The sequence below is a fragment of the Mustela putorius genome, unplaced genomic scaffold (genome assembly GCF_011764305.1).
Source record: "Mustela putorius furo isolate JIRA1106 unplaced genomic scaffold, ASM1176430v1.1 tig00000430_pilon_pilon_pilon, whole genome shotgun sequence".
Taxonomy (NCBI): Eukaryota; Metazoa; Chordata; class Mammalia; order Carnivora; family Mustelidae; genus Mustela; species Mustela putorius.
In genome coordinates this window covers 19,684,924-19,712,449 of record NW_025421377.1, presented here as the reverse complement: position 1 = coordinate 19,712,449, position 27,526 = coordinate 19,684,924, and the positions used below count along the sequence as shown (strand labels likewise).

At 37.5% G+C, this 27,526-nt stretch overlaps 1 protein-coding gene across 3 annotated transcripts in view; it reads left to right on the top strand.

Moving 5' to 3' along the window:
* The first annotated feature begins 7,444 nt into the window (after positions 1 to 7,444).
* The window catches only part of SULT1B1 (sulfotransferase family 1B member 1), a 29,656-nt gene continuing 9,574 nt past the window's right edge, over positions 7,445 to 27,526 (top strand). The window contains exons 1-4 of one of the 3 annotated variants that reach the window (XM_045079834.1): positions 7,445 to 7,739; positions 14,782 to 14,968; positions 15,244 to 15,372; positions 25,581 to 25,678. In XM_045079834.1, the coding sequence (XP_044935769.1) occupies positions 14,821 to 14,968; positions 15,244 to 15,372; positions 25,581 to 25,678 (375 nt within the window). In that variant the 5' untranslated portion in view covers positions 7,445 to 7,739; positions 14,782 to 14,820. Of the gene's footprint in view, positions 7,740 to 14,685; positions 14,969 to 15,243; positions 15,373 to 25,580; positions 25,679 to 27,526 lie in introns of those variants that run through there. The other 2 variants (XM_045079836.1, XM_045079835.1) reach the window with 2 other exon arrangements.

Genomic DNA, 27,526 nt, shown 5'->3' with positions numbered 1-27,526 from the left:
CACTACATTTGTATCTTTAGGGTAAATACCCAATAGTGCAATTGCTGGGTCATAGGGCAGTTCTATTTTCAACATTTTGAGGAACCTCCATGCTGTTTTCCAGAGTGGCTGCACCAGCTTGCATTCCCACCAACAGTGTAGGAGGGTTCCCCTTTCTCCGCATCCTCGCCAGCATCTGTCATTTCCTGACTTGTTGATTTTAGCCATTCTGATTGGTGTGAGGTGATATCTCATTGTGGTTTTGATTTGTATTTCCCTGATGCCGAGTGATATGGAGCACTTTTTCATGTGTCTGTTGGCCATCTGGATGTCTTCTTTGCAGAAATGTCTGTTCATGTCCTCTGCCCATTTCTTGATTGGATTATTTGTTCTTTGGGTGTTGAGTTTGCTAAGTTCTTTATAGATTCTGGACACTAGTCCTTTATCTGATATGTCGTTTGCAAATATCTTCTCCCATTCTGTCAGTTGTCTTTTGATTTTGTTAACTGTTTCCTTTGCTGTGCAAAAGCTTTTGATCTTGATGAAATCCCAATAGTTCATTTTTTCCCTTGCTTCCCTTGCCTTTTGCGTTGTTCCTAGGAAGATGTTGCTGTGGCAGAGGTCGAAGAGGTTGCTGCCCGTGTTCTCCTCAAGGATTTTGATGGATTCCTTTCACACATAACAAGTCCATTCTAAAGGTCGGGATTAGTGCTAGTGTATAGCACCAGCAAGTACAGTTGTGTATGTTGTACACTCTACAATTCCAGGTCATTCATATTGCATTTCTAAACCTGGTGTCCCTAAGTACAACTTGAAAGACAATTAGTTTATGAAGAGGAATAACTCCAGGTTTTGCTATCATCAAAGAACTTTGAACGGTATTAGACAAGTGGATGCCCTTGCTTTTGAAGACATCTAAAGAAAGAAGATTCAGATTCTGTCAACATACTTTTGGATATTTCCACTTAGTTCGCAATGTCAATAATTTTTATTTCTTGTAGATATTTCTTATCCAATAATGACCGTTCACTGCTATCATTCTTCTTGCTCATTAAAGATGACTAAGGTATACAGGGATGTCAATATTCAGATGAGGGACTTCTCCAGTTCTGAAGAGGGAAGTGAGGAGAAAGCATTTTGGTGACACATGTCAGTGTAACCTGCCTTCAGAGAGGGAAGTAGATTCACCTCCATCCTAATACCTGCCTTCTCAGGTGGATGACTATGATGACACAAGGAATTTCAAGGAAGTGACTCTTATAATTATTTCTATCATGGAAGGAAAACAATGGCTCTATGCCCAAGAATTTACAGGGAAGCAAAAATTGCCCAAAACATTGGCTTCTCCTTTCGATTCACGCATTTGTAAGAGGGGTAATTGAGAAAAATATGTATGTAGAAACCACTGGTATAAAAACAAGGAAATTGAAGAACATAGATAGATATTAGAGTATTAAACTGGTACTCATATCAGGAAAATAAAAACAAAAGTGGTCAAAATTTAAAAGGAAACTAGGAAAAATAACCTGAGCTAAGGATTACAAAAATAGCATTTCTAGTTTTTTTTTTTTTTTTCAGATTTTATTTATTTCACAGAGAGAGAGAGATCACAAGTAGGCAGGCAGAGAGAGAGGGGGAAGCAGGCTCCGGGCTGAGCAGAGAGCCCAATGCGGGGCTTGATTCCAGGACTCCGAGATTATGACCTGAGCTGAAGGCAGAGGCTTAACCCACTGAGCCACCCAGGCACCCCAGCATTTCCAGTTGCTGGAACATTGTCTCTCCCTTCCCATTTTTGAGGGTTGCTCCTTCAAAAATTTAGGACACCTAGGTGGCTCAGTCAGTTTAGCATCTGCTTTGGGCCCAAGTTATAACCTCAGGGTCCTGGATCTAAACCTGTGACACCTGGGGGGCTTCCTGCTTAGCAGGGATAATAAAATCTTCAAAAAAATTTAAAAATTAAAAATTTATGACATTTATTCAGTATTAATAGGTTCACGATTTGAGAATATTATTTTTTAAAATATGCAGTAAAGAACACCATCCACTGCAGTCACTATAAGCATGTGTGGCTACAACTTAGAGACTCTTTTCCATAAACAAACAAACAAATAAATAATTTTTTGAAAAAGGTTTTTTTCCTTACCAATGGTGATACAAAAAGCAAGCATGAATTCACCATTTCTTTGTAATCGCTTTGCATATGCAATTTTTAAAAGCATGACGTATTCTTTGTCTTCATGGAACTTACCTTCTTATAATATATGTAATAAAAACTGCAATATATTAATAAACACTAAGGTATTATGCAAAGGTAAATTGCATGCCACAATTCCTGTCAAGAAAGGAAATAGAATTAAAGTGACAAGTTTGGGAAATATTTGTTCTATTTATGGAAGAAAAATGATTACTGTCCTTAAAATGTAAAGAGATCTTAAAATGATTAGAACATATATATTTTAGTAGAAAAATAGGAAAAAATTAATAAGTTTGCCTACCCCCTTAAAAACAACATTAAATCAGGATAGCCTAAAAAAAAGTCAACTCTGATATCGGTAACGAAATGCCAACTAAAACAATGAGATGACTGACGATTTTTGCCTAAAAGATTATATAATCCTATAAGGTTTGCCACTTTAAATGTTGGTCACTAAGATGGATAAAAGGTGCATTGGTATTCTGCCAATGAGTATTTAAATTAGTATGAATTTTACAAAGTACATACCTTTGATTAACAATTCTGCCTCTAGGGATGCCTGGGTGGCTCAGTGGGCACCTTTTGCCTTCTTCTGAAGCCTCTGAAGCTTCTTCCAGAAGCCTCTGCCTTCAGGTCATGATCTCAGGGTACTGGGATCCCACACGGGGATCTCAGGGTACTGGGAATCTCTGCTCAGCAGGGAGCCTTGCTTCCCCTTCCATCCTCTGCCTGCCTCTCTGCCTACTTGTGATCTTTCTCTCTCTCTGCCAAATAAATAAATAAAATCTTAAGAAAAAAAACAAAACAAACAAGCAAAAAAATTCTGTTTCCAAAAATGTTTCTGAGGAAATAATTTTTCTTAATAGTAAAACTCGGGGTGCCTAGATGGCTCAGTCAGTTAAGAAACTCACTCTTGATTTCAGCTCAGGTCATGATCTCAGGGTCCTGAGATGGAGACCTGTGTCTCTCTTTAAAAAAAAAAAAAAATTAAATTCAGCTTAACGTGTTATGTATAAAATAATTTCATTTCTGGGGGGCAATTTAAAGACTATTCTAAAATCCTTAGGTTTTTAGAATAGTCTTTATATACCCCAGTATTAATAGTGATTGTTTCTGTAGGTGAAATTTAGAACAAAGTTAAGACCATATTTTCTGTATCTTCTAGAATTCTTTTGCAATATGCAAGGATTATTTCCATTAATAGAAAAAAGCAAATATTATACAATGTTAAGTGCCTCTCAAATTTTTTTCTTTCCACCTGCCTTAAACGAATTTCCTAATATTTATAACACCTCATAGAATTTACTTATTTACTTATTTTATTGGGCAGTGGAACTGAAAGAATCTAAAATCAAACACTTCTGTTTAGAATGGTTGATGTGCACACAGGACTAATTTCAAGGAAAAAGGAATACATTCATTGTGAATCTTTTCACAAACCTTTCTTAATCTCTCTACCATCTCTAGTACTTAAGCCCACATGACTTGGATGTCATTAAGTTGTTTTCTGAAGTCGATTTGTTACCCAGTATTTGTAGCACCCTAGGCAAATGATTTATTTTATTCTATATTTAATCTGAAACTTCTCCTAGCTTCCACAGTTTTCTTCCAAATGAGTAATTTGATTTCTTTTGCGGTACTTTTTCCCATACAAAATAACCAAACAAAAAAATTTAGATTTGCATTGTAGCAGGTGATTTTATTCTTTAAAAAATAAATAATAAATAAAAGTTCAATAAACACGCTTTGTAAAGACAAATTAATGTACTGTTCTTTGTTGGAACATTATTTTTGTGTGTAGAAACAAAACCAAATGACTGAGAATTCAGCCCAAATACAGAAACCTTACCAGATGAACATCAGTGCCATACAGTGTCGATGGTTTTGTCATTATAGAGCAACCATGAGAAGTAGGGCATGTAGTGGATATTGTTGCCGTGTACATGTGTTTGGTTTTTTTTTTTAAAGATTTATTTATTTATCTTGTTTGACAGAGAGAGATCACAAGTAGGCAGAGAGGCAGGCAAAGAGAGAGGGGGGAGCAGGCTCCCTGCTGAGCAGACAGCCCGATGCGGGGCTCGATACCAGGACCCTGAGATCAAGACCTGAGCCGAAGGCAGAGACTCAACCCACTGAGCCACCCAAGCACCCTGTGCATGTGGTTTTGATGAAAGCTCCCACTCAGAGTCTGGTTTCTCTACAAAACCTGATTACATCAGGGCGAATGTATACACGCTTATTAGTTTGTACACTTTTAATGAAAACAAACATACAAACAAGAATAACAAAAGCCTAATTATTATATGGAAAGTTTCTTTACCAGTACTCTTTTCTTCTCATGTATTTGACACAACAGACTAAGGTAATTGACACACCTTTTTCTCTTTGCTATGCCGACAGCATGGCCCATGTCTACAGCACATAACGTCGCCATTCCCTTATAAACCTAGGATGTGTAAACTCACAAGATAATTCTAATGTGGACTTCAAGTAATACTTAAGCAACTATTAATTTCTTCTTTTAGAATTTGTTTTTTCTTGTATTGATGCTAAGCCTGAATTATCTTAAAATTACAAAAATTCAGGTGATTTTTTCCCTTTAAGCTTCATATGATTGGATTTTATATGTTGCCAGTAGTATGATTATATTAGGTATTATTTAGAAACTTCTGACAGGACAGATGCCAAGGTTATAACTCATTTGTATCTCTGTAATAATAAATGCTGAATTTTTAACAAACATGTTAATAATAATAAAGTTTTTTGGAAAGATGCCATTGCCAGGATTGATTCTAAGCATGTTGTTTATACTAACTCATTTAATAATCAGAAGAACTACATAGGGAAATTAGAACCCTTGTGCATTGCTAGTGGAAATGTAAAATGGTACAGATATTACTGCTAATAGTCTGGTGGTTCCTCAAAAACTTTTAAATATTTATTACCATATGATCCAGTAATTCTACATATATCTGAAAGAATTGAATATCTGAAGCATATATCTGAAAGAACTGAAAACAGAATTTCAAAGAAAAATTTGCACCCCATATTTATTGTAACATTATTCATAACAAGCAAAAGACAAAAGCAGACCAAGTATTCGTCGATGGATAACTCAATAAACAAAGTGGGATTTGTACATATAATGGAATATTATTCAGCTTTAATAAGGAAGAGAATTCTGACACACGCTACAACATAAATGAACTTTGAGCACATTGTACAAAGTAAATTAAGTCAATCACAAGAAAACAAGTATTGTTTGATTCCACTCACATGAAATACCTAGAGTAGTCAAATTCATAGAAACAGAATGAAGAGTTGTCCAGAGGTTTGGGGAAAGGAAACTGGAGAACTATATTTTTATGGGTATAGTTTCAGTATTGTAAGATAAAAAAAGTTCTAGACATTGGCTACATTGGAATGTGAATATACTTCATACTACTGAACTGCACCTTTAAAAATGGTTAAGGGGCGTCTCAGTGGCTCAGTCGGTTCGGTGTCAGAATCTTGGATTTGGCTCAAATCCTGATTTCAGGGTCATGAAATCAAGCCCCGGGCATGAAGCCTGCTTGAGACTCTCTCTTGCTCCCCCTCTGCCCCTCCTCTCTTTCTCATTCTCTCTCTCAGAAATAATAAATAAATAAATACAGTTAAGAGAGTAAACTTTATGTGATATGTATTTTTCCATAATTAAAGCTAAATAAGATGGCATTCTCCATCCCAATGGAACAATGGAAACACAGAGAGTGGTTGAAAATTGTGGCCTTATTCATAAAGCTGTGGATTACCGAGCTGGAGATTTAAAGCTCAGGGAGTCTAGTTCCGTAGACCACCCTCTTGGTTGTCCTACTGCTTTCAATGTACCTGATGTTGTTTTCCATAGCTTCACTAATAGCAGCGAGGATACCGTAATCATCTCTTTCACTGAGAAGTTTATTTAAGAAATGAAAGTATAATTCCTATAACTCCTGAGGTATGATTCCACAGTTCTCTAAATTTTGCCTGATTCCAGGCAGTCTTGATGTCCATTATTATCTTGCCTATGTAATTGTTTTTTAACAGCAATAATTCATTTTCAATCATGGATCTATATACCTAATTGAAAATACAATAACATGAGATTTGGTTTTGGTGGCCCACTGCTGCAAATGGAAGAACTGTGTTGATCCTGTGTTTTTGGAACGTGTCATTTGATTACATGAAGCATGGCAGGAAGGGCAGGTGATCTGAGGGAGTCATTGGATTTATGGGCTTTATGTGTCATCAAAAGGAAAAAAAAAAATCCAACCTTAGTTTGCAGAATCATAAAATGGACGAATTAGCTCAGAGAATATCTCGGAAAAATTAGCAATTCTGAATCCCCAAAGAGAGCCAGCCTAGCATTACTATGCTCAATCTTGATGTTGTCCAGATTTGTGTACAGACACCCCACGCACATAAACGTTTTCTCCCTGTTCTCTCACAGACTCCTACCCTCCACACAAACCAAAAATGAAACAACACCAGCTCTCAAAGAAAAATGGGAATCTGCTGGCAACATATTTTAAAGACATAAACACATTTTTTAAATCTCCTTAAACATCTGTAAGTAAAATGGAAGGTCTTAAAGGACGCGCTAGTTTCCTTCTGGGCTTTTTTGTATTTCCCAGCTCTGCATAGGTATAATCTCCATAGCAAGGCCTTGGTGGTTTTAGCTCTATCTGTCTTGTTAAGGGCCCTTACCTAAAGGGTTGATTACAGCAACTAGACCATGAGAGAATCTCACAGGGTGGCTCAGATAACAGGGGTTAGAGAACAGGAGCATATTTCTCGGGCAAAGTTTCTTCCCCTCCATACACAAGCTTCTTGTTTAATCCTTCTTTGTGTATATGTGACTCAGCATACAAAAAAAAAAAAAAATTACTGAGAGGTTGTAGAAATGATTAAAGTGTCAGAAACCATCAGTTCTACCCTGTTTCTGCTTGCTGAAATTGTTTAGTATTATCTTTAGTAAATGTTTATATATATTTCCCCTTTCCAGGACATTGGAAACTCAGGTTTCTTCCACGTGAACACACACAAACACGCTCACACACCCAGTGACTTTTCATCACAGTCAAAATTGCTAGAAGACATCCTTATAAACTGCAGAGAAGCAGCCGGCTCCCATACACGGATGCTTCAGATACTTCCCCTGTGCATTTCTTTCAGACTCTCTGCAACCCTGTGGAAACCGTCAAATCCAGGCGCTCTGAGTGTGCTTACATCGGGCCACCACCCTGATCCATTTCCTTCTCAGGGCTTCCTGGCTCCGCCAGCTGTTGAAATAGCACTACGTGCCTCTATGCGTGTGCATGTGTGTATAGCTCAACCTTTTTATATCTTAACTGTGTGTAAAGTCACTGATTACTACTCTCAGATCAAATCCTGGACTTACTTTTCTCCTGGTGACAGAAGTGAGCCTCCCCAGTCTCCCCTGGCCCTGCTTTCCAGGGACTCCCACCAGCTCCCAGGGTTCTTGCCAGCACCAGCACCAGCACCACTGGCTGAAAACGAAAACTGAAAAAGGAGACTGGAGTGTGAGGTAGATTTTGCTTTTTAAAATCTCTTTTATTGAAGTTTTTGTCTGGCATCTGCAGAACATTTGGGCTTCTCGAGTGATTTCAGTTTTGAACACAAGCTTTCGATTGAAATGCTTTTGCCTAATTCCAATTTTCCCACAGGAAACTCAGTATTGTTTATGCTGTGCACAATCTATCAGGCTTTCCGTGATCACTTTCATTTTCCTAGGTTCAGCTGGACTTTTCTGAAGCATGTCAGGACTGGGGGTCTGGACTTCATTAGAGTGAAGAAAAATGGAAGAAATATTCTTTTCTCGGGGTGCCTGGGTGGCTCAGTCGTTGAGGGTCTGCCTTCCGCTCAGGTCAAGATCTCAGAGTCTTGGGATAGAGCCTCACATCATGGGGCTCCATGCTCTGGGGGGAGCGTGCTTCTCCCTCTCCTGCTTATGTTCCCTCTCTTGATTGTCTCTCTCGGTCAAATAAACAAATAAAATCTTTTAAAAGATATTCTTTTCTCTGGGGCGCCTGGGTGGCTCAGTGGGTTAAGCCGCTGCCTTCGGCTCAGGTCATGATCTCAGGGTCCTGGGATCGAGTCTCACATCGGGCTCTCTGCTTGGCAGGGAGCCTGCTTCCTCCTCTCTCTCTCTCTGCCTGCCTCTCCATCTACTTGTGATTTCTCTCTGTCAAATAAATAAATAAAATCTTTAAAAAAAAAAAAAGATATTCTTTTCTCATTAAAAGTACCATTCAGTTTTATTTTTTTACTTATTTTTATTTTTAAAAATTTTTAAAGATTTTGTTTATTTATTTGAGAGACAGGGAGAGAAAGGGAAAGAGAGAGATAGAAGGCGTGCATAAGCAGGGCTGGGGCAGAGGGAGAGACAGACTCCCCACTGACCAGGGAGCTAGACAGGGGCCTAGATTTCAGGACTCTGGGTTCATGACCTGAGCCGAAGGCAGACACTTAACTGCCTGAGCCACCCAGGTATCCCAACCATTTGGTTTTAATGCCAGGTATCTCCTTTAGTTTTTCCTGAGAGGTGTTTTCATTTCTCTCTCTCTCTTTCTTTCTTTCTTCTTCTTTTTTTTTTAGCCATTGATCTTTTTAGAAGCCAATTCTAGACATTATAATTTTCAGACTATCACTCAACTAGGAAGACCTGTGGTGTCATGTAGCCTATCATATATAACCACATAAAACTGTCAGTTTGGGGTAAGATTCAAAAGATATATATAAACTAATATTTATAATTTTAAGTGTCCCTCATAAACCATCTTGCAAGGTTTCTGGCTCAGTGACATTAGTTAAGTTATGTTTTCCAGGCTTACCCATCTGCATGTCTCCCCATGTAATTCTGAAGTCCTCATCCATGGGTCAGGACAAGTGCACATCAGGACTACTGCTCCTAGATTCCTGAATCGGTTACACCCACTTCTCAGATGTGACTAGGATGTATTCAGAATCAGCTGCCTTATTTTCATCTTGTTACTCATATCCATGCTTCTCTGACAACATTTTTGCAGCATGAAAAGCTTGAGGTTTTTGTTCAAGGAAGTTTGCTTTGTCAAAGTAAAATTTCCTTACAAACGGTGAACACCCTAATTTGTTAAGAGAAAATCACAGACACTTTGACTCTGGCGCAATCCCACCCATGGTAGATTTGCCCTATGACCAAGTGGCTCAGAGCTGGGAAACTCGTCTATTTCTTGTTGCCACACACTTGTGTGCCTTTGAGCAGACTCTGAACTTGTTCCTTAATCTTATCCACAAGATGAAAGTAAGACTTATCATCAGCGTGGGTAGCCCAGTCAATACAATTTATTTTCTAGAAGACATTAATTCATTTTGATAAATCATTTATATATACCCTACATTGTTAAAGAGTAGATGAAAACTGGTTTATTAAGTCATGCTTTCCACTTTTCTTGAGCATGGCAATTACTTGGGGACTTTGTTAAAATATAAATTCTGATTTTAGATTGGGGCCTGAGATGTTGCCTTAACAAGCTCTCAAGTAATTCCAATAGTACATGGTGCTTGTACATGAACTGTATTTGAATAGCAATTGTGAACTGATTATATAAATATAAAGCAATAGTATAAATAAATCAAAATTAATAAAGAAATGAAAAAGGATGAGTGAAGACACGAATGAACCCAGGAATGATATTATAAATGTATAAAATAACATTAACCACCCACTAAGTAGGGAACAAATCTGTTAACATGATTTGTAGCAGACAATATAAAAATGGGAACTGTGCACTCTGTATTTATTTGCTTTCCCCTAATAATCTGTATGTAGAGTAAGAGCTGTTTAGTGCAATTATATCACTACTGAATTTTCTATTTTGGAGCCAAAGAAGAGAAAGAGAGCCTCATGCATTTTCCTCAATTAATTCAAAATATAAAAGCATTCAAATGATATTTGGGATCACTATTTATGTTTATATAATCTGTGAAGAAACAGTTAAAAAGTTAGTAGAACAAAATGTTTCAAGGAGAACTGTTTCACTTATTGTGTGTAACTCAATCTAATATCCAAATATACTATGCTGACTTCTGCTGTCCCTCATCCATCCTTCTATCATCTATCTATCTATCTATCTATCTATCTATCTATCTATCTCTCCAGGCTGGGAGGTAACACTGTCCCCAAGATCAGTGGGATATGCATGTTCAGTCGTTCACTCATTCAGTTCATTCAACATCTACTTTATTTGAAGTACAGAGCTTACAGACTCCATTTCACTTCTTTCCACCTCCTGCTTCTGCTGGGTTCCTGACCAACCACATTATTTGTTTCCTTCCTGAGCTTGCTGAAATATTCCATAGTAACTCATGCTGGAGAATTTCTTTTACTAGACTCTGCCCTTGTGCTAGCAAGGGACTGCTAAGGCAACGAGACGTTCACCGCAAAACAGAAGATAATTAAGAAGCATACAGAAGGCAAACACTTAATATGGAATATTTAATATAATTTTCCTAAAATGCCCTGGCCACTCCGCTTTCATCAGCATCTCACTTCAGAAACTTGCCTGCTCTAAATTTATGTGTATCTTCCTGCGCAGAGGCTCTGTTATTCCATCAGTGGGTTCTTCTTCAAGCCTCTGAAGGACCCAGCTCCTTTACTTTATGAGGAGTAAAAAGATGCAAAATTTGAACTATTTTTCCTGTTTTTCTAGCATGAGATGCATTATGTTTAAGGAAACCCATGGTTTGGGGCATCTGGGTGGCTCAGTGGGTTAAGCCTCAGCCTTCGGCTCAGGTCATGATCTCTGGGTCCTGGGTTCGAGCCCTCTCTGCTTGGTGGGGAGCCTGCCTCCCCCTCTACCTCTGCCTGCTGCTCTACCTACTTGTGATCTCTCTCTCCGTGTCAAGTAAATACATAAAATATTAAAAAAAAACCCATGGTTTAATAACAACTTTTACTGGGGAAACAAAAAGACACACATTTTTGTGTGCATTCATATTACTTATAAGACATAAAATTATGATATGCAATGCATATCTTACAATGTAAAATGAAGAAATCTTTGTCCAAATTTCTCTCTTCTAAAATATTTTTTAGAGAATGTGTAGAAGAGTTATCTCTAAAACACCAGGCTGTTGTATCAACAAGATTTTCCTAATCAAAAACGTTCTTCTTTCTATACAAACCAATTTTAGGTATACCAGTTTAAGCAGCACCTAGCTTTTAAATTAGTGATTTTGTTTGTAGCTTCCATTATACAAGTAAATATTGAAAGCTTAATAAGTACAATCACTGTTTAAAATACCTTCAAGGAATTTTGAAATTACCAAATTACTTAGAAAATATGTGATAAAACTTCTGGGTGGCAATCTTTGAAGTCCAGTTATACTTATTTTACTAGCAGTAATAAGAGTTCATCTAAGACATTATATAATTCTAATTGTTATTAACTCAAACTTTATTCATATGTAGTATATATTATGTATTATTTTTTACTGACAGATTCTCAGAAATAAATGGAACAGTAGATTATGAAGAATGCTTTAACTTCTACATTTTACATTTCTTCTGTTTCTAGGATGTTCACAATCTATGTGTGTTGAGAGGAGGGTTGTAAAATGAGAAATAATAGTAAAAGCAAAGTTTCAATTACAAAGTTCAGTAGAGATGAAGTGGAAAAAATAAACAATGAGTCATTCTCCCTGATGGTCAATTTTATGTGTCAACTTTATTGGACCACAGGGAGCCCAGGTATTTGGCCAAACATTATTCTAGGTCTGTGAGGGTATTTCTGGAAGAGAGTAACATTTAAATTGGCAGACTGAATAAAGCAAATTGCCCTTTCTAATGCGAATGGGCTTTAGGCAATCAGTTGAAAGCCTGAATAGAATAAAAAGGCTGACCTTCCTGGGAATGGGGGAGAATTCATCTTGTCTGACTTTGAGCTGAGACATCAGCTTTTTTTCTGCTTTCACACTCAAACTGAAGCATTGGTTGTTCTTGGGTCTTAAACTTGCTGGCTTTCAGATTAGAACTAAACCATTGGCAATCCTGGGTTTCCAGTTTGCCATCTACACATCTGGGGAATTTTCAGCCTTCATAATTACATGAGCCAATTCTTTATAATAAATTTTCTCTCTTTCTCTCTCTCTCCATATAAAAACATATGTATACAGATATGCATGTATATACATAATATGTAATATTGTTTCTGTTTCTCTAGAGAATAGAGAATAATAATATAGCTTCCTCCCATGACTCAAAAATTTTGGAAGGCTTAGCAATGAGATTCTAATTCAGAGTCAGTATTATTAGTATGATTATGATTATAATAATTGTTAAAGAGTTTGCAAAGCAATTTTTGTTATATATACATGTGTACATTATATAATATATATTATTATATATATGTATGTACATTATATGTGTGTATGTGTGTATAAAGGAATTTATTATACCTTTATTATACCTGGTTTATGTGGTTGAAGATCCAACAGGATAGATTGGCAAGTTGGAGATCCTGCATGGCTGATGATTTAGTTCCAGTCTGAGACTGAAGGCCTAAGAACCAAGAGATCTGATGTTTTAGTTTGAGAGCTGTCAGGTACAAGACTTAGGAAAAGTCAGTGCTTTAGTTCCATTGTGAAGACAGGAAATAGGCTGATGTCACAATTCAAAGGTCATCAGGAAAGAAGCATTCTCTTTTATTTGGGGGAGAGTCAGCTTTTTCTATTCAGGCTTTCAACTTTAAGGAGGGCAATCTGATTTACTCAATATACCAATTTGAATATTAATGTCTTCCAAAAACACCCTCACAGAAATACTCAGAATAATACCTAAGCAAATGTATCTGGGCATCTCATGGTGCAGTGAAATTGATCCATAAAATTTACCATCATAGTTTCTAAACAAGATCGAATAACAGGAACTAGATTCACCTTTTGCATGAAGCAACCAAATGAAAGATAGTGGATAGGAAACAAACAAACAAAAATTGAGCCATATGATTTCCCCAGATTACTGCCTTGAACGAATTCCCAGGCCACACTTCAAGGAGACAAGACAAGACATCCAATAAAAAATAATCAGGCATGCAAAGAGCAGGGGAAAAAAATGTATTCAATTGAGAAAGCAACCTAGAACTAACACCATGGTGGAATTAGCAAGTAAAGGCCTTAAGAGAGCAATTATAACTGTATTCAATATGCATGAAAAGTTGAGAACAAAAATATAATCATTTCCAAAATGATAATCCTGAGGGGAAACAAGGTCTAAGGTAAACACGCAGTAGGTGGGGTTAACATCACATTACACATTGCAGAAGAATAGGTTAGTAGTGAACATGAAGACACAATGATAGATGTTATTCAAAATGAAACACAAAGAGAGAAAAGGATTTTTTGAAGACATGACTTTAAAGCCACAATTCCAAGAAGCTCAGTAAATCTGAAACATGCACACACACACACACACCCCTTGTGAAAATGACCACACTAATGCAGATGATAATTCTTTTGGCAAAACCAGTGATCTTAGTCATGGGAATATAAGGCCCAGCATAGGGAATGTAGTCAGTGGTATTATAATAATATAATAATGTACAACATATTATAATAATGTTGTACGCTAACAGCAGCACCTGTGGGGAGCAGAGCTAAGTGTAGAGAAGTTGAATCACTATGTTGTACACCTATGTTGAAATAATGTAACATTGTGTGTCAACTACACTCAAATATAAAAGAAAAGAAAAAGAAAATCTTAGAAGCAGGGAAAACAAATGTGTTATATGATGAAGTTCTAGAATATAGATGAGGTTCGGTGGGCTGTGGTCCGGAGCCGATGACCAAGAAAGAATTCTTGAGACATCTTTGGTGCAAAATGGTGGTTTATTAAAGCACGGGGACAGGACCTGTGGTTAGAAAGAGTTGCTGCCCTGGGGTTATGAGGGGTGGTTGGTTATATACCCTAGAGGAATAAGGAAATCGGAGGTTTCAGTAGAACTTCCACAGGCTAAGGAGGAGCTACAGATACTGGATACCAGAGGCCTTGACATTAGGAAGGTCATTTTGCCCTCTAGCAAGGTATTAACATTACGATGGGAGGGAGATTCCTAAAGAATGTCACATATGTCCCACCCAGGAGGTTGAAGTGTCAGCCTTTTGCTTTGTCCTCAGCCAGCCTTCTGTTCCCTCATCATTCTGTATAGAAGAACAAAAAAGACAGTGGATTTCCCAAAAGGAAAAATGACGTACAATGGAAGTGGAATGGTGAATGGTAGTTTATTTTGCCTTGAGTCCAGATAATTCTTAGCATATTTCTGTAAAATCTGATTTTCAATTCTAAGATGTGCAGTTTCATTTCTGTAAAAAAACTTCCAGTAAAGACCTTTGTGCTCCTTGTCACTGAGCCAGTTGCTGCTCTTGTAATCTACAACTTTATACCCACAAAAATGCCCTTTGTATTTAGATCTCCCCATGCTGAGTGTTAAAGGCCAATTTCACTCGCATTGAGTAATAGTGTCTTAAGAACAGCCGTGGTTATTCCGTTTCTGATTTTGATCTTCTTTATTTTCCCATGATTGGACTGTCAGAAAATATTCTATTAAGTATTTGTACAACCTGGTACCAAAATGATTTCCCCAAAAGATGTCCTCAGAAAAAATCTGAAGGTGATTCATGGCTATCCCATGACCTATGCTTTTGCAAACAACTGGGAAAGGATTGAGCAGTTCCACAGCAGGCCAGAGGACATCGTGATAGCCACTTACCCCAAATCAGGTGAGTTTTGTGGACTGACAGAGGCATATCTGGCTTCAGTCTTTGTTTCCTTTCTACAAAATCATCTTCATCCTAAATAAAATTAATATTCCTATCAGCCAGTCTAGTCATATGTTTTTTGAGTATATTTAAAATGAGCATTTGGGACACAGAAAGGGAAATTGCAGAATTAAGTTTCTAATAGAATGTATTAAGATGGTAGACTACCTGTAGGGACTCCCCTCTACCCCCTCATTCAAGTGATGCTTTCTAAAAATTGTTGCCTTTCACCGCAGGTACCACTTGGGCTAGTGAAATTGTGGACATGGTTCTAAATAATGGAGATGTTGAGAAATGTAAGAGGGATTTTATAACAGTTAAAGTGCCAATGTTGGAAATGGCCGTTCCTGGACTAAGAACTTCAGGTAATTTTAAACTACTAGGGAATTATAATTTTATAATATTATTATTTTTAAATTTTTTATTATTTTTTTAAAATTCAAAACCAAATTTTCTTTTTAATTTAAATTTAGTTAGCCAACATATACTACATCATTATTTCTCGTTTTAGTGTTCAGTGTTTCATTAGTTGCTTATAACACCCAGTGCTCATCATATCAGGTGTCCTCCTTAATGCTCATCATCCAATTACCCCATCCCCCCACATACCCCACCTCCAGAAACACTGTTTGTTTCCCTGAGTCAAGAGCCTCTCATGGTTTGTCTCCCTCTCTGATTTCTTCCCATTCAGTTTTCTCTCCCTTCCCCTATCATCCTTTGTGCTGTATCTTATATTCTACATATGAATGAAACCATAGCATAATTGTCTTTCTCTGATTGCCTTATTTTGTATAAGTGATGAAGTTCTAGAACACAGGTGAGGTTCAGTGGGGTGAGGTCTGGAACCGATGACCAAGAAAGAAGTCTTGAGACATCTTTGGTGCAAAATGGTGGTTTATTGAAGCACAGGGACAGGACCTGTGGGCAGGAAGAGCTGCAGCTGCCCCGGGTTGTGAGGGATGGCAAGCTATGTCCCCTGCGATGGGGGGAAGGTGAGGGAAAGGGAGGTTTCCACGGAGCTTTCATATGCTAAAGAGGGCCTACAAGGTGCCAGATAGGGAAGTCTCTAGGCTTGATCAATGTTGTCTTTTGGCAAGCCATTAACATCAAGATAGTTGGGAGATTCCTGTCTTGCAAGATTGTGATCTCTGCAAGTTAACTATTTGTTTCTCATTTATGGTGGTCAGGGGTGCCTGAGGAATGTTACACATATTACCGAGGGGAGCTGGTGGACAGTGGGTGCAAGGTGCCAGCTTTTGCTTTGTCCTCAGCCAGCCTCCTGCTCCCTCATCATAAGTACCAAGTGTTAACTGATTGCACCCCTGGAGCTCCTGACTGACTTATTTCACTTAGCATAATAGCATAATACCCTCCAGTTCTGTCCATGTCAATGTGAATGGTAAGTATTCATCTTCTCTATGACTGAGTAATATTCCTTTGTATATATTAACTACATCTTTATCCATTCATCTGTTCAAAGACATCTCAGCTCCTTCCACAGTTTGGCTATTGTGGACATTGCTGCTATGAACATAGGGGTGCCCTTTTTTCACTACATCTGTATCTTTGGGGTAAATACCCAGTAGTGTAATTGCTGGGTGGTAGAGTAGTTCTATTTTTTTTAAATATTTTATTTATTTATTTAACAGAGCGAGAGAGATCACAAGTAGGCAGAGAGGCAGGCAGAGAGAGGGGGAAGCAGGCTCCTGCTGAGCAGAGAACCCGATGTGGGGCTCGATCCCAAGACCCTGGAATCATGACCTGAGCTGAAGGCAGAGGCTTAACCCACTAAGCCACCCAGGCACCCCGAGTAGTTCTATTTTTAACTTCTTGAGGAACCTCCAGAGTGGCTGTTCCAGCTTGAATTCCCACCAACAGCATAAGAGGGTTCCCCTTTCTCCACATCCTATCCAACATTTGTTTTCCATGTCTTGGAATTCTCACTGGTGTAAAGTGGTATCACAATGTGGCTTTGATTTGTATTTCCCTGATGACAAGTGATGAGGAGCATTTTTTCAAGTGTCTATTGGCCATTTAGATGTCTTCTTTGGAGAAGTATCTGTTCATATCTTCTGCCTGTTTCTTGACTGGATAATTTGTTTTTCAGGTGTTGAGTTTGAGAAGTTCTTTATAGATCTTGGATTCCAGATCTTTGTCTGTGGTATCATTTGCAAATATCTTCTCCCATTCCATAGGTTGCCTTTTAGTTTTGTTGTCTATTTCTTTTGTCATTCAGAAGTGTTTTATTTTGATGGAGTCCCAATAGTTCATTTTTGCTTTTGTTTCCCTTGCTTTTAGACACGTGTCTAGTAAAAAGTTGCTTGGCTGAGGCCACAGAGGTTGCTGCCTATGTTCTCCTCTAGGATTTTTATGGATTCCTGTCTCATATTTAGGTCTTTCATCTATTTTGAGTTTATCTTTGTGTATGGTGTAAGAGAATGGTCCAGTTTTATTCTGCATGTCACTGTCCAATTTTCACAGCACCGTTTTTCCATTGGATATTCTTTCCTATTCTGTCGAAGATTAGTTGAATATAGAGTTGAGGGACCATTTCTGTGTTCCCTGTTCTGTTCCTTTGAACAATGTGTCTGTTTTTGTGCCAATACCAAGCTGTCTTAATGATCACAGCTTTGTAATTTAGCTTGAAGTCAGGCATTGTGATGCCACCAGATTTGGTTTTCTTTTTCAACATTCCTTTGGCTATTTTTATTCCTATGATCTTTTCTGGTTCTATATAAATTTTAGGTTTGTTTGAGCTCTGTGAAAAATGTCAATGGTATTTTGATAAGGATTGAATATTGTTCTGGGCAGTATAAATATTTTCACAATATTTATTCTTCCAATCCACAAGCGTGGAATGTTTTTCAATTTCTTTTGTCTTCCTCAACTTCTTTCATAAGTGTTCTCTAGTTTCTAGAGTAAAGATCCTTTACCTCTTTAGTTAGTTTTATTCCTAGGTATCTTATGATTTTTGGTGCAATTATAAATGGGATTGATTCCTTAATTTTTCTTTCTTCAGTCACATTGTTAGTGTATAGAAATGGAACTGATTTCTGTGCATTGATTTTGTACCCTGCCATGCTGCTGAATTCCATATGGGTTCTAGAAATTTTGGGCTGGAGTCTTTTGGGGTTTCCATATAGAGTATTATGAAATCTATGAAGAGTGATGTTTGACTTCTTCGCAAATTTGAATGTCTTTTATTTCTTTTTATTGTCTGATCGCTGAGGCTAGCTCTTCTAGTACTATGTTGAACAAAAGTGATGAGAGTGGGCATCCCTGTCATGTTCCTGACCTTAAGGGAAAAACTCTCAGTTTTCCCTCATTGAGAATCCTATTCATTGTGGGCTTTTCACAGATGGCTATTATGACACTGAGATATATTCCCTTTATTCCTATATTCTGAAGAGTTTTAATCAAAAAAGGATGCCTTTTCTGCATTATTTGAAAGGATCATATGGTTCTTAACTTTTCTTTTATTAACAATTAATGTGATCTAGCATGTTAATTGATTAGTCAATGTTGAACCACCCTTGAAATCCAGTAATTAATCCCACTGGTTATGATGAGTATTCTTTTTAATGTACTGTTGGATCCTACTGGTGAGATCTTGGTGATCTTGGTGAGAATTTTGGCATCCATGTTCATCAGAGGTATTGTTCTGTAATTCTCTTTTTTGATGGGCTCTTTGCCTGGTTTGGGAATCAAGGCAATACTAGCCTCATAAAACAAGTTTGGAACTTTTCCTTCCATTTTTATTTTTGAGATATCCTCAGGAGAAGTAGGTATTATTTCTACTTTAAATGTTTGGTATAATTCCCCCAAGAAGCCATCTGGCTCTGGACTCTTGTTTTTTGGGAAGTTTTTTTATTATTGCTCTAATTTCCTTGCTGTTTATTGCTCTGTTTTACTCATAATATGCTCTTAAAATTGCCTGTATTTTCTTGGTGTTGGTCTTGATCTCTCCCCTTTCATTCATGATTTTATTAATTTGGGTCATTTCTCTTTTCTTTTGGGTAAGTCTGGCCAGAGGTTTATTGATCTTATTAATTCTTTCAAAAAAACCCACCTTCTAGTTTCTTTGATCTGTTCTACTATTCTTCTGGTTTCTATTTTGTTGGATTTCTGCTCTAATCTTTATTATTTCTCTTATGCTGAGTTTAGGTTTTATTTGCTGCTCTTTCTCCAGGTCCTTTAGGTGTAAGGTTAGCTTGTGTATTTGGGGTTTTTCTAATTTTTTGAGAGAGACTTGTATTGCCATTTACTTTCCTCTTAGGATTGCCTTTGCTGTATCCCAGAGGTTTTGAACTGATGTATTTTCATTCCTATTAGTTTCCATGAATTTTTTAACTTCTCATTTAATTTTCTGGGTGACCTATTCATTCTTTAGCAGGATTCTCTTTAAGCTTCAAGAGGAAATTCCAAATTTCCTCTTGTGATTGAGTTCAAATTTCAAAGCATCGTGTTCTGAAAATATGCAGGGAATAATCTCAGTCTTTTGGTATCAGTTTGGACCTGATTTGTGACCCATTATGTGATCTATTCTTGAGAAAGTTCCATGTGCACCAGAGAAGAATGAGTATTCTGTTGTTTTAGGATGGAATGTTCTATATATCTCTGTGAAGTCCGTCTGGTCCAGTGTGTAATTCAAAGACCTTGTTTCTTTATTGATCTTCTGTTTAGATGATCTATCTATTGCTGTGAGTGGGGTGTTGAAGTCCCTTACTATTAATGTATTATTATCAACGTGTATCTTTACTTTGGTTATTAATTGGCTTATATATTCGGTTCCTCCCATGTAAGGGACATAAATATTTACAATTGTTAGTTTTAGATCTTTGTGTTGGACAAACCCTTTAAATGTGATATAGTGTCCCTCTACCTCTCTTACTACAGTCTTTGGTTTAAAATCTAATTTGTCTGATATGAGGATTGCTACCCCAACTTTCTTTTAAGATCCATGAGTGTGGTAAATTTTTCTCCATCCCCTCAATTTCAGTCTGGAAGTGTATTTAGGTCTAAAATGAGTCTCTTGTACACAGTGTATGGATGGATTTTTTTTTTAATCCAACCTGTTACCCTGTCTTTTGATCAGAACATACATCCTAGACAAATCTGAAATGGTTGGAAACCACAACAGAAAACCAAATAAAACCAAAACCAAAACAAACAAACAAAAAGAACATGGGGAGAGACTATAATCTCATAGGGTGGTCAAAGCCAAGTGATCTACATTTTCCTGATTGAATTTTGTTTGGTGTGTTAGAGGACACTACATCTTAAAGTTAAAAAGACAGCAGAACTTGTGTGTGTGTGTGTGTGTGTGTGTGTGTGTGTGTGTAAAATTGAATAGAGTGAAAAAAGACTAAAATGAAGCATATATCTATAAAATGTAGGTGTTAAAAATAAAAGTCAAAAAGCGACTTAGAAACATAAGTTGGTAAAATAAGAATCCAGTTAAATGGGAAAATGATTAAAAAAAAAAAAGAAATGGAAAAATTTAGACTGAAAGATAAACAAATAGTGAGAAAACACCAAGAGCTTAATATACTATTTTCCCCTGGCACTGGAATTTTACAGTCTTGTGGGATCCACAAACTTGTCCACCTATTCTTCCAGTTTGTCTTCTGGGGGAGGGCCCTGCTATGCTGTTTTTCAGGTGTCAGGTTGCCCAGGCAGAGTTGCCCCACCCCTTGTCAGGGGTCTGGGCTCAGTGTAAGCTGGTCCTTTGTGTCACTTTTGTTCTCCTGGAGGCTCTCTGCACCTCTATGGAAGATCAGAGTAAAAATGGCCATACCCAGATCTCTGACTCAGAGCTGAAAGATCGCATTCCCACTTCTTCAATAAACCCTCTGGGACAAATAGTTTTCACTTTTGCTTGTGCCAAACTCCACAGACTCTTGTGGTAGGATCCTACTGTAATCGTCCCTGGGGGAGTCCCAGGGACTCCTTTTGGAGCTACTGTCCTTTGGAACTGTCAGCTGTTGTGGGATCATGCATGTACCCTGCTCTGCCGCTTCCAGGACATGGCGGGGTGTCACCCTACTGTCCTTTCTGCGGCCTCCACAACCCTGAGAGCTGTTGCCCAGTAGTGGGCACAGCCATTTCACCCCTCCCAGGGAATGGTAAATGGCTTATGGGTTCCAATCTTTTTCAGGGTGCTCAGGCAGAAAGTGGTCACCTGATTGTCCCCCCATGGGGCGTATGGTGGCCTGAGCTGAAAATCCCTTCTTGGGCTTGCTGACTGTAACCAGTTTCCCCTCCAATGCTTGGGTACCTGCTGGTTCAGGCACCCCTGTTTGTTCTGTCTCCTGAAATCCTGAGACCACAGTGACCTACCTAGAATTCTGCCCTTCTCATCCCCTGAGCCCCTTCCAGAAAGGATGTCTCACTGGAGTAGATTTCTAGGAGTTCTGATTTTGCCCTCCAGTGTTATCATCACTTTCCTATGGCCAACTTACAGAGACTCCTCCTCCCCTCCATTTATCTTCCAATATCTCCCCACAGATTTCATCACTCCACACCTCACACCATGCAAAAAGCAGTTGCTTTTCTGCTTATAGAGTTTGAGATATATTTTCTTACATCTCAGGCTGAATTCATGGGTGTTCAGAAAGATTTGACAGGTATCCAACTAAATTCAAGGGACCAGATGGAACAAGGTCTCCTACTCTTCTGCTATCTTGTCTCTTCCCTATAATATTATTTATGTAGCATATTAATTATTGTACTTATTATTTACATTCAAAGATAGTAGAGTCAATTTGGTAATATAAAGTGGAAGTTTGTAAGCAGTACAATCACCGAGATGTATAGAGAAACTGTAGTTTAATTCATTGTATATCCAGGTATGATGACCTAAGATGAAAGAGTTTTGTTGTAGAAAATAACTAAAAATTTGGTTAATAACTTAAGAAAAGTTCCTATCTTTTACTGACTTTTGTTGTATAGAATGTGGTAGATTAGATTAATAAATTTCTAATTTGAAACATCACTGTAGTTAAATAAGTAAGGAAGTACCAACAACTCTCAAACATAAATTTATTATTAATACAATTTATATTTCATTCCACAAATATTTATTGAGTGCTTCTAAATTTTGCACTGTGGTATAGGTTAGATATAAAATGATTAGTAAATTCAACGCCTTACCCCCAAGGAGTTTATAGTAATATTGTGCCACTAAATAAGTAAATAAACCAATAATATGTGATTATTGGGCTCATGTATCCAAAGAATAGGGAGCAACAAATTGTTTACTTTAGATTGGATGTGTAGGGATATCTACTCGGAATTGAGATGTAGATTCATGCACATAGTTGGAGAAAACATATTTCATGAAGGTGAGCATTAGGTATATAGGCCTAGAAGCAGAAAAGACCTTGGTGTAGTCTAGGAACCAAACAACAAAGAAAGGGGAAAAGTGAGATTTAAAAACAAACAAAAAACCAAAAAACAACAGCAACAACAAATACCAAACAAACTGGAGACTAGACAGGGACAGATCATGTAGGGCTTATAGTTTTTAAGAACTACTCAGTGATCTAAGAGAAAATTAAGTGTATGGTGTCCTTCTCAATCTTGAGAAGAATTCAAGAAGTGAGTCCTGGCCTTCAAATCCTGCTGGAAACTTGGGTAGGGAGATGAAAGTATGGTGATGAATGTTTTTATCAGTTTAAGGAGCAGAATCCAAATTCCCTACCCTACGAGAGCTCATTACTTCCATAGGCAGAGAAGAACCAACTGAGAGGGTGTCATTCCTTCTATGTAGTTGCCTGAAGTCAGTGAAAATGATGAATCTTGGAGCTAAAATAATTATTCTGGGACAAGCAAACAAAGTGAGTGCAAGAATAAGACTCCAGAGTCATAAAAATGTAAGGAAATGAAAATTTGATAGAATCAAAGTAGCATCACGAGAGAGTAAGTGAGTTTCAGCAGGTAAAAGAGGGTAAATTGTCACTCAGATTCACTCTGGAAATTAAATATGAATGTGTATAATATCATTTCATATCCCTAACATCCATATTTGTGCAGTAAAGTGTTCATTAAAGACCTTACATGGCAAAACAATTACAACCTAGAGTCTGAGGAAGCTTTCAATGAAGTTGAGGGAGTGAAGGGGAACAAAAGATAAGGGGAAAAATTCATTTAAAAAAAATGTAAAAGTTCATGTCCTGGGCATTGAGTAATTGTGGGTTGTGGAAGATGATGATTGCTCATTTCTATATGCTAGATGAAGTGGTTCTAGTTGCCAGATTAGTAGCTGCATAATAAAATATTTGGTGGAATTTTATAGGTATGTAATTAATGTTTCCAGATAGAACCCAAGATACTCAATTAAATTTGAATTTCAGATAAATGACTATTTTATTTAACCCAAGTACATCCCAAATATTGCATGGAAGATATTCACACTAAAAGGTATCTGTTACCCGAAATTCAAATTTAACTAGCATCCTTGACCTTTATTTCCTAAATTAGTCAACTCTATCCACATTAAAATTAAGAGATTCTTTCTAATATAACTGCATACTAATACAACTATGTGCTATGCATTCTTCTCTACAGAACATCCAAAATGAGCTACATCCTGGCTCTTGTGGAATCTCCATTCTAAGTGTGTATGTTTGGGGCTGGCGGTGGGGTGGGGAAGAAGCATGGGAACTGACAACAAATAAATAAACAAGTAAATAGACTGTAACAAAAGTAAACATTATATAGAACATTTTATTTTATTTATTTATTTTAAAAATATTTATTTTAAAAAGATTTTATTTATTTAGAGAGAAACACAACGAGAGGGAACACATCAGGGGTAGTGGGAGAGAGAGAAGCAGGCCTCCCACTGAGCAGGGAGCTCGAAGCGGGGCTCTATCCCAGGACACTAAGATCATGACCTGAGCTGAAGGCAGACTCAAAAACTGAGCCACCTAGAGGCCCCTAGAACATTTTGAAAGGGTATTTTAATAGAGATTGAGTGGCTTTTTAGCATATGTAATAACTTTCTGTAAACAAATGGAGTATAAGATTATTTCGAATGAGTGAGTCAGATGCAATTTTGAGCAGGTGTGCCTTTGTATGCAAAAGGTGGGAAGATATGTAAGGTTAACAGGTAATCTAGAGCTGAGACTGGATATAAGTCATATTGAGGAGATAATGCATAGGATTCTAAGATTTATTGGATATGAAATCTGAAAGAGATATTAAGTGTTGATGTATGTCAACACTTAATGTGTTGTGATGTATGATGTCATATAGAATATGACATCATTAAAAGATATATCTGGGATGTGATAAAGGCCACTGAGTACCTTAAAAGAATAGTTAAATTAAAAGGGTTTGCTCCATTTACAATAATGTGGTTGGAACTAGAGGGTACTATGCTGAGCAAAATAAGTCAATTAGAGAAAGACAATTATCATATGATCTCTCTGGTATGAGGAAGTTGAGAAGGAGAGTGGAGGGATTGGGGGTAGGGAAGGAAAAAATGAAACAGATGGGATCTGGAGGAAGACTCTTAATCTTACAAAACAAACTGAATGTTGCTGGGGGCAGGGGAAGTATGGAGAGGGTGGTTGGGTTATGACAGTTGGGGATGGTACATGATATGGTGAGTGCTGTGGAGTGTGTAAGTCTGATGATTTGCAGACCTATACCCTTGAGGCAAATAATACACTATATGTTAATAAAAATAATTAAAAAAAAATAAAGGTTGGCTCCACTATTCCTAGTCTATGTCAGGAATTCTGAATGTACCTCCATCCCGAAAGTGCCTCCAGACTGACCAAGTTACTTCCACTATTCCTAGTCTATGTCAGGAATTCTGAATGTACCTCCATCCTGAAAGTGCCTCCAGACTAACCAAGTGACTTATTTCTGAGATCCAGGCCCCTGGGAACATCCTGCATCTGACTAGACAAAATAAGTGGATATTTTCCATCTCAGGGAAGTTGACATACCCCTTATCCAATGACTTGATTTGAAACCAAATTCTGCCACATATTAGTTGTTTGCCTTTGGTGAGTTCAGCTAACACCTAAATGATACAGAATATTTTCATTTTGCATGTATGTACATATGACTCATAGAGGAAATAATGAAAAAAGGCAGGTGTAACAGCAATGCTCTACAGACATGACACCGTCTCTACCGTAAGAGCAAGTGCAAAACAATAGCTGATATGAGAATTGGTAGCTATCCATATCTCTTTGAGAAACAGAAGCTATTTTCATAATTATTTATAATAATGCAAGCAATGATAAAACTCCAAATTGCTAACACTGATATTATTACTTCTCATTTTGGAGATGGAAAAAGTGAAACACAGAGACTAGGATACTTTCCAATGTCACAATGAGTAAGCAACAGACTTAGGATTTGAACCCAAGGAGGCTAACCTCACCACTATACTCTTAACCATTATGCAATTTTGCCTGATAATACCTGTGATTGATTTAAAATTTAGCAGCATTGTATACTTCTCAAAAATATTTTAAAATGTCAGAAAAGAGCACGAAATGCTGGCTCCTTGAAGACTCTAATGTATCTATATATTAAACTAAAATTTTCCCAGGAGTAGAACAATTAGGAAAGACTCCATCACCGCGGCTTGTGAAGACGCATCTACCAATTGATCTCCTTCCTAAGTCTTTCTGGGAGAACAACTGCAAGGTACATTCCACACTGCAAGTCATTTCTTTAATGTGACCCTATCCCTTTAGTCATGCACATAATAAGCAATTGCTCAAATATTTTGTTTGAATTACATGAGAAAGTATTTCCATTAAAAATTGATGTATTTCAGTCTAAATCTTCATAATCAAGTTTGTCAAAGGTATGTGGCAACAGGATCCCCATCTCAGCACAGCATTGCTGCTATCATTCCCCAGCTTCCCCAGATACGCTGGCCGCCTCTGAAAACTCAACCTAAGAATGTCAGTTCATGTCCCGTTATTTGACAAAACTCTCCAGTGAAACCTTTGTGTCTGGATATTTGCTTCTAGGAACTTTTGAATTTGAAATTCAAGTTCTTCAGTATTTGTGGGGCTAGTCTAATTTTCTATTTCAACTTAACTGAATTTTGCTAGTTTGTGATGGGTGAGGAATTCTAAGTTGTGGAATTTTGCAATGAAAAGTGTTTCATAATTCTCTTCCTTTTTAAAAAGATTTTATTTATTTATTTGAGTGAGAGGCACCAAAGTGGGAGGAAGAAGCAAAATCCCTGCTGAACAGGGGATCTGATACAGGGCTCTATCCCAGGACCCTGGGATCATGACCTGAGATGAAGGCAGATGCTTAACTGACTGAGCCTTCCAGGCACCCCCATAATTCTCTTCTTATTCTTTCTTTGAACAGACTGTATTTTTTATAGCAATTTTATTTTTAGAGCAATTTTAGGTTCACAGCAAAATTGAGTGGAAGACAAAGAGATTTCCCAAATGTCCCCTGCCCCTACACATGCATACCTATTATCACTATCCCCCACCAGAGTGGTACATTGTTACAACCGATCAACCCGCATTGACACATCATAATCACCTAAACTTTATAGCTTACATTAGGGTTCCCTCTTGGTGTTGTACATTCAATGGATTTGGACAAATGTATAATGACATATATATATCATTACAGTATCCTACAGCATACTTTTGCTGCCCTAAAAATCTTCTGTTCTCCACCTATTCAATCTCCTCTCCTCCCAGTTTGGCAACCGCTGATCTCTTTTATTGACTCCATAGTTTTCATGGAGGCAATGAAAATACATACACCTTCTTATGAATAGAAATCTAACTGTATGACCTTTTCCAAAAGGCAGAAGGCATAATCATATGGTATGTAAGTTTTTCAAATTGCATTCTTTCACATAATAGTATGCATTTGAGGTTCTTCTATGTCTTTTCATGGCTTGATAGCTCATCATTTTATATTCCATTGTCTGGATGTATCCCAGTTTATTCATTCACCTACTGAAGCACATCTTGTTTCCTTCCACACTTTGGAAATTATGAATAAAGCTGCTCTATATATCCACTAGCAGTTTTTTGTGTGGACCTTATTTTTTAACTTTGGATAAACACCAAGCAGTGTGATTGCTGGATTGTAGGTAAAACGATCTATAGTGGTATAAGAATTGCCAAAGAGTCTTCCAAAATATCAGTACCATTTTTACAATCCCATCAGCACTGAATGAGAGCTCCTGCTGCTCAACACCTCACCAGGATTTGGCATCAGTTTTCTGGATATTGGTCATTCTGATAAGTACAGAGTGGTGTCTCATTGTTGCTTTAATTTTCACTTCCCTGATGACATGTGATATCGAGCATCTTTTCATACTCATTATAATTTTTTTGAAGATTTTATTTATTTATTTGATAGACAGAGATCACAAGTAGGCAGAGAGGCAGGCGGAGAGAGAGGAGGAAGCAGGTTCCCTGCCGAGCAGAGAGCCCTATGTGGGGCTCAATCTCAGGACCCTGGGATCATGACCTGAGGCGAAGGTAGAGGCTTTAATCCACTGAG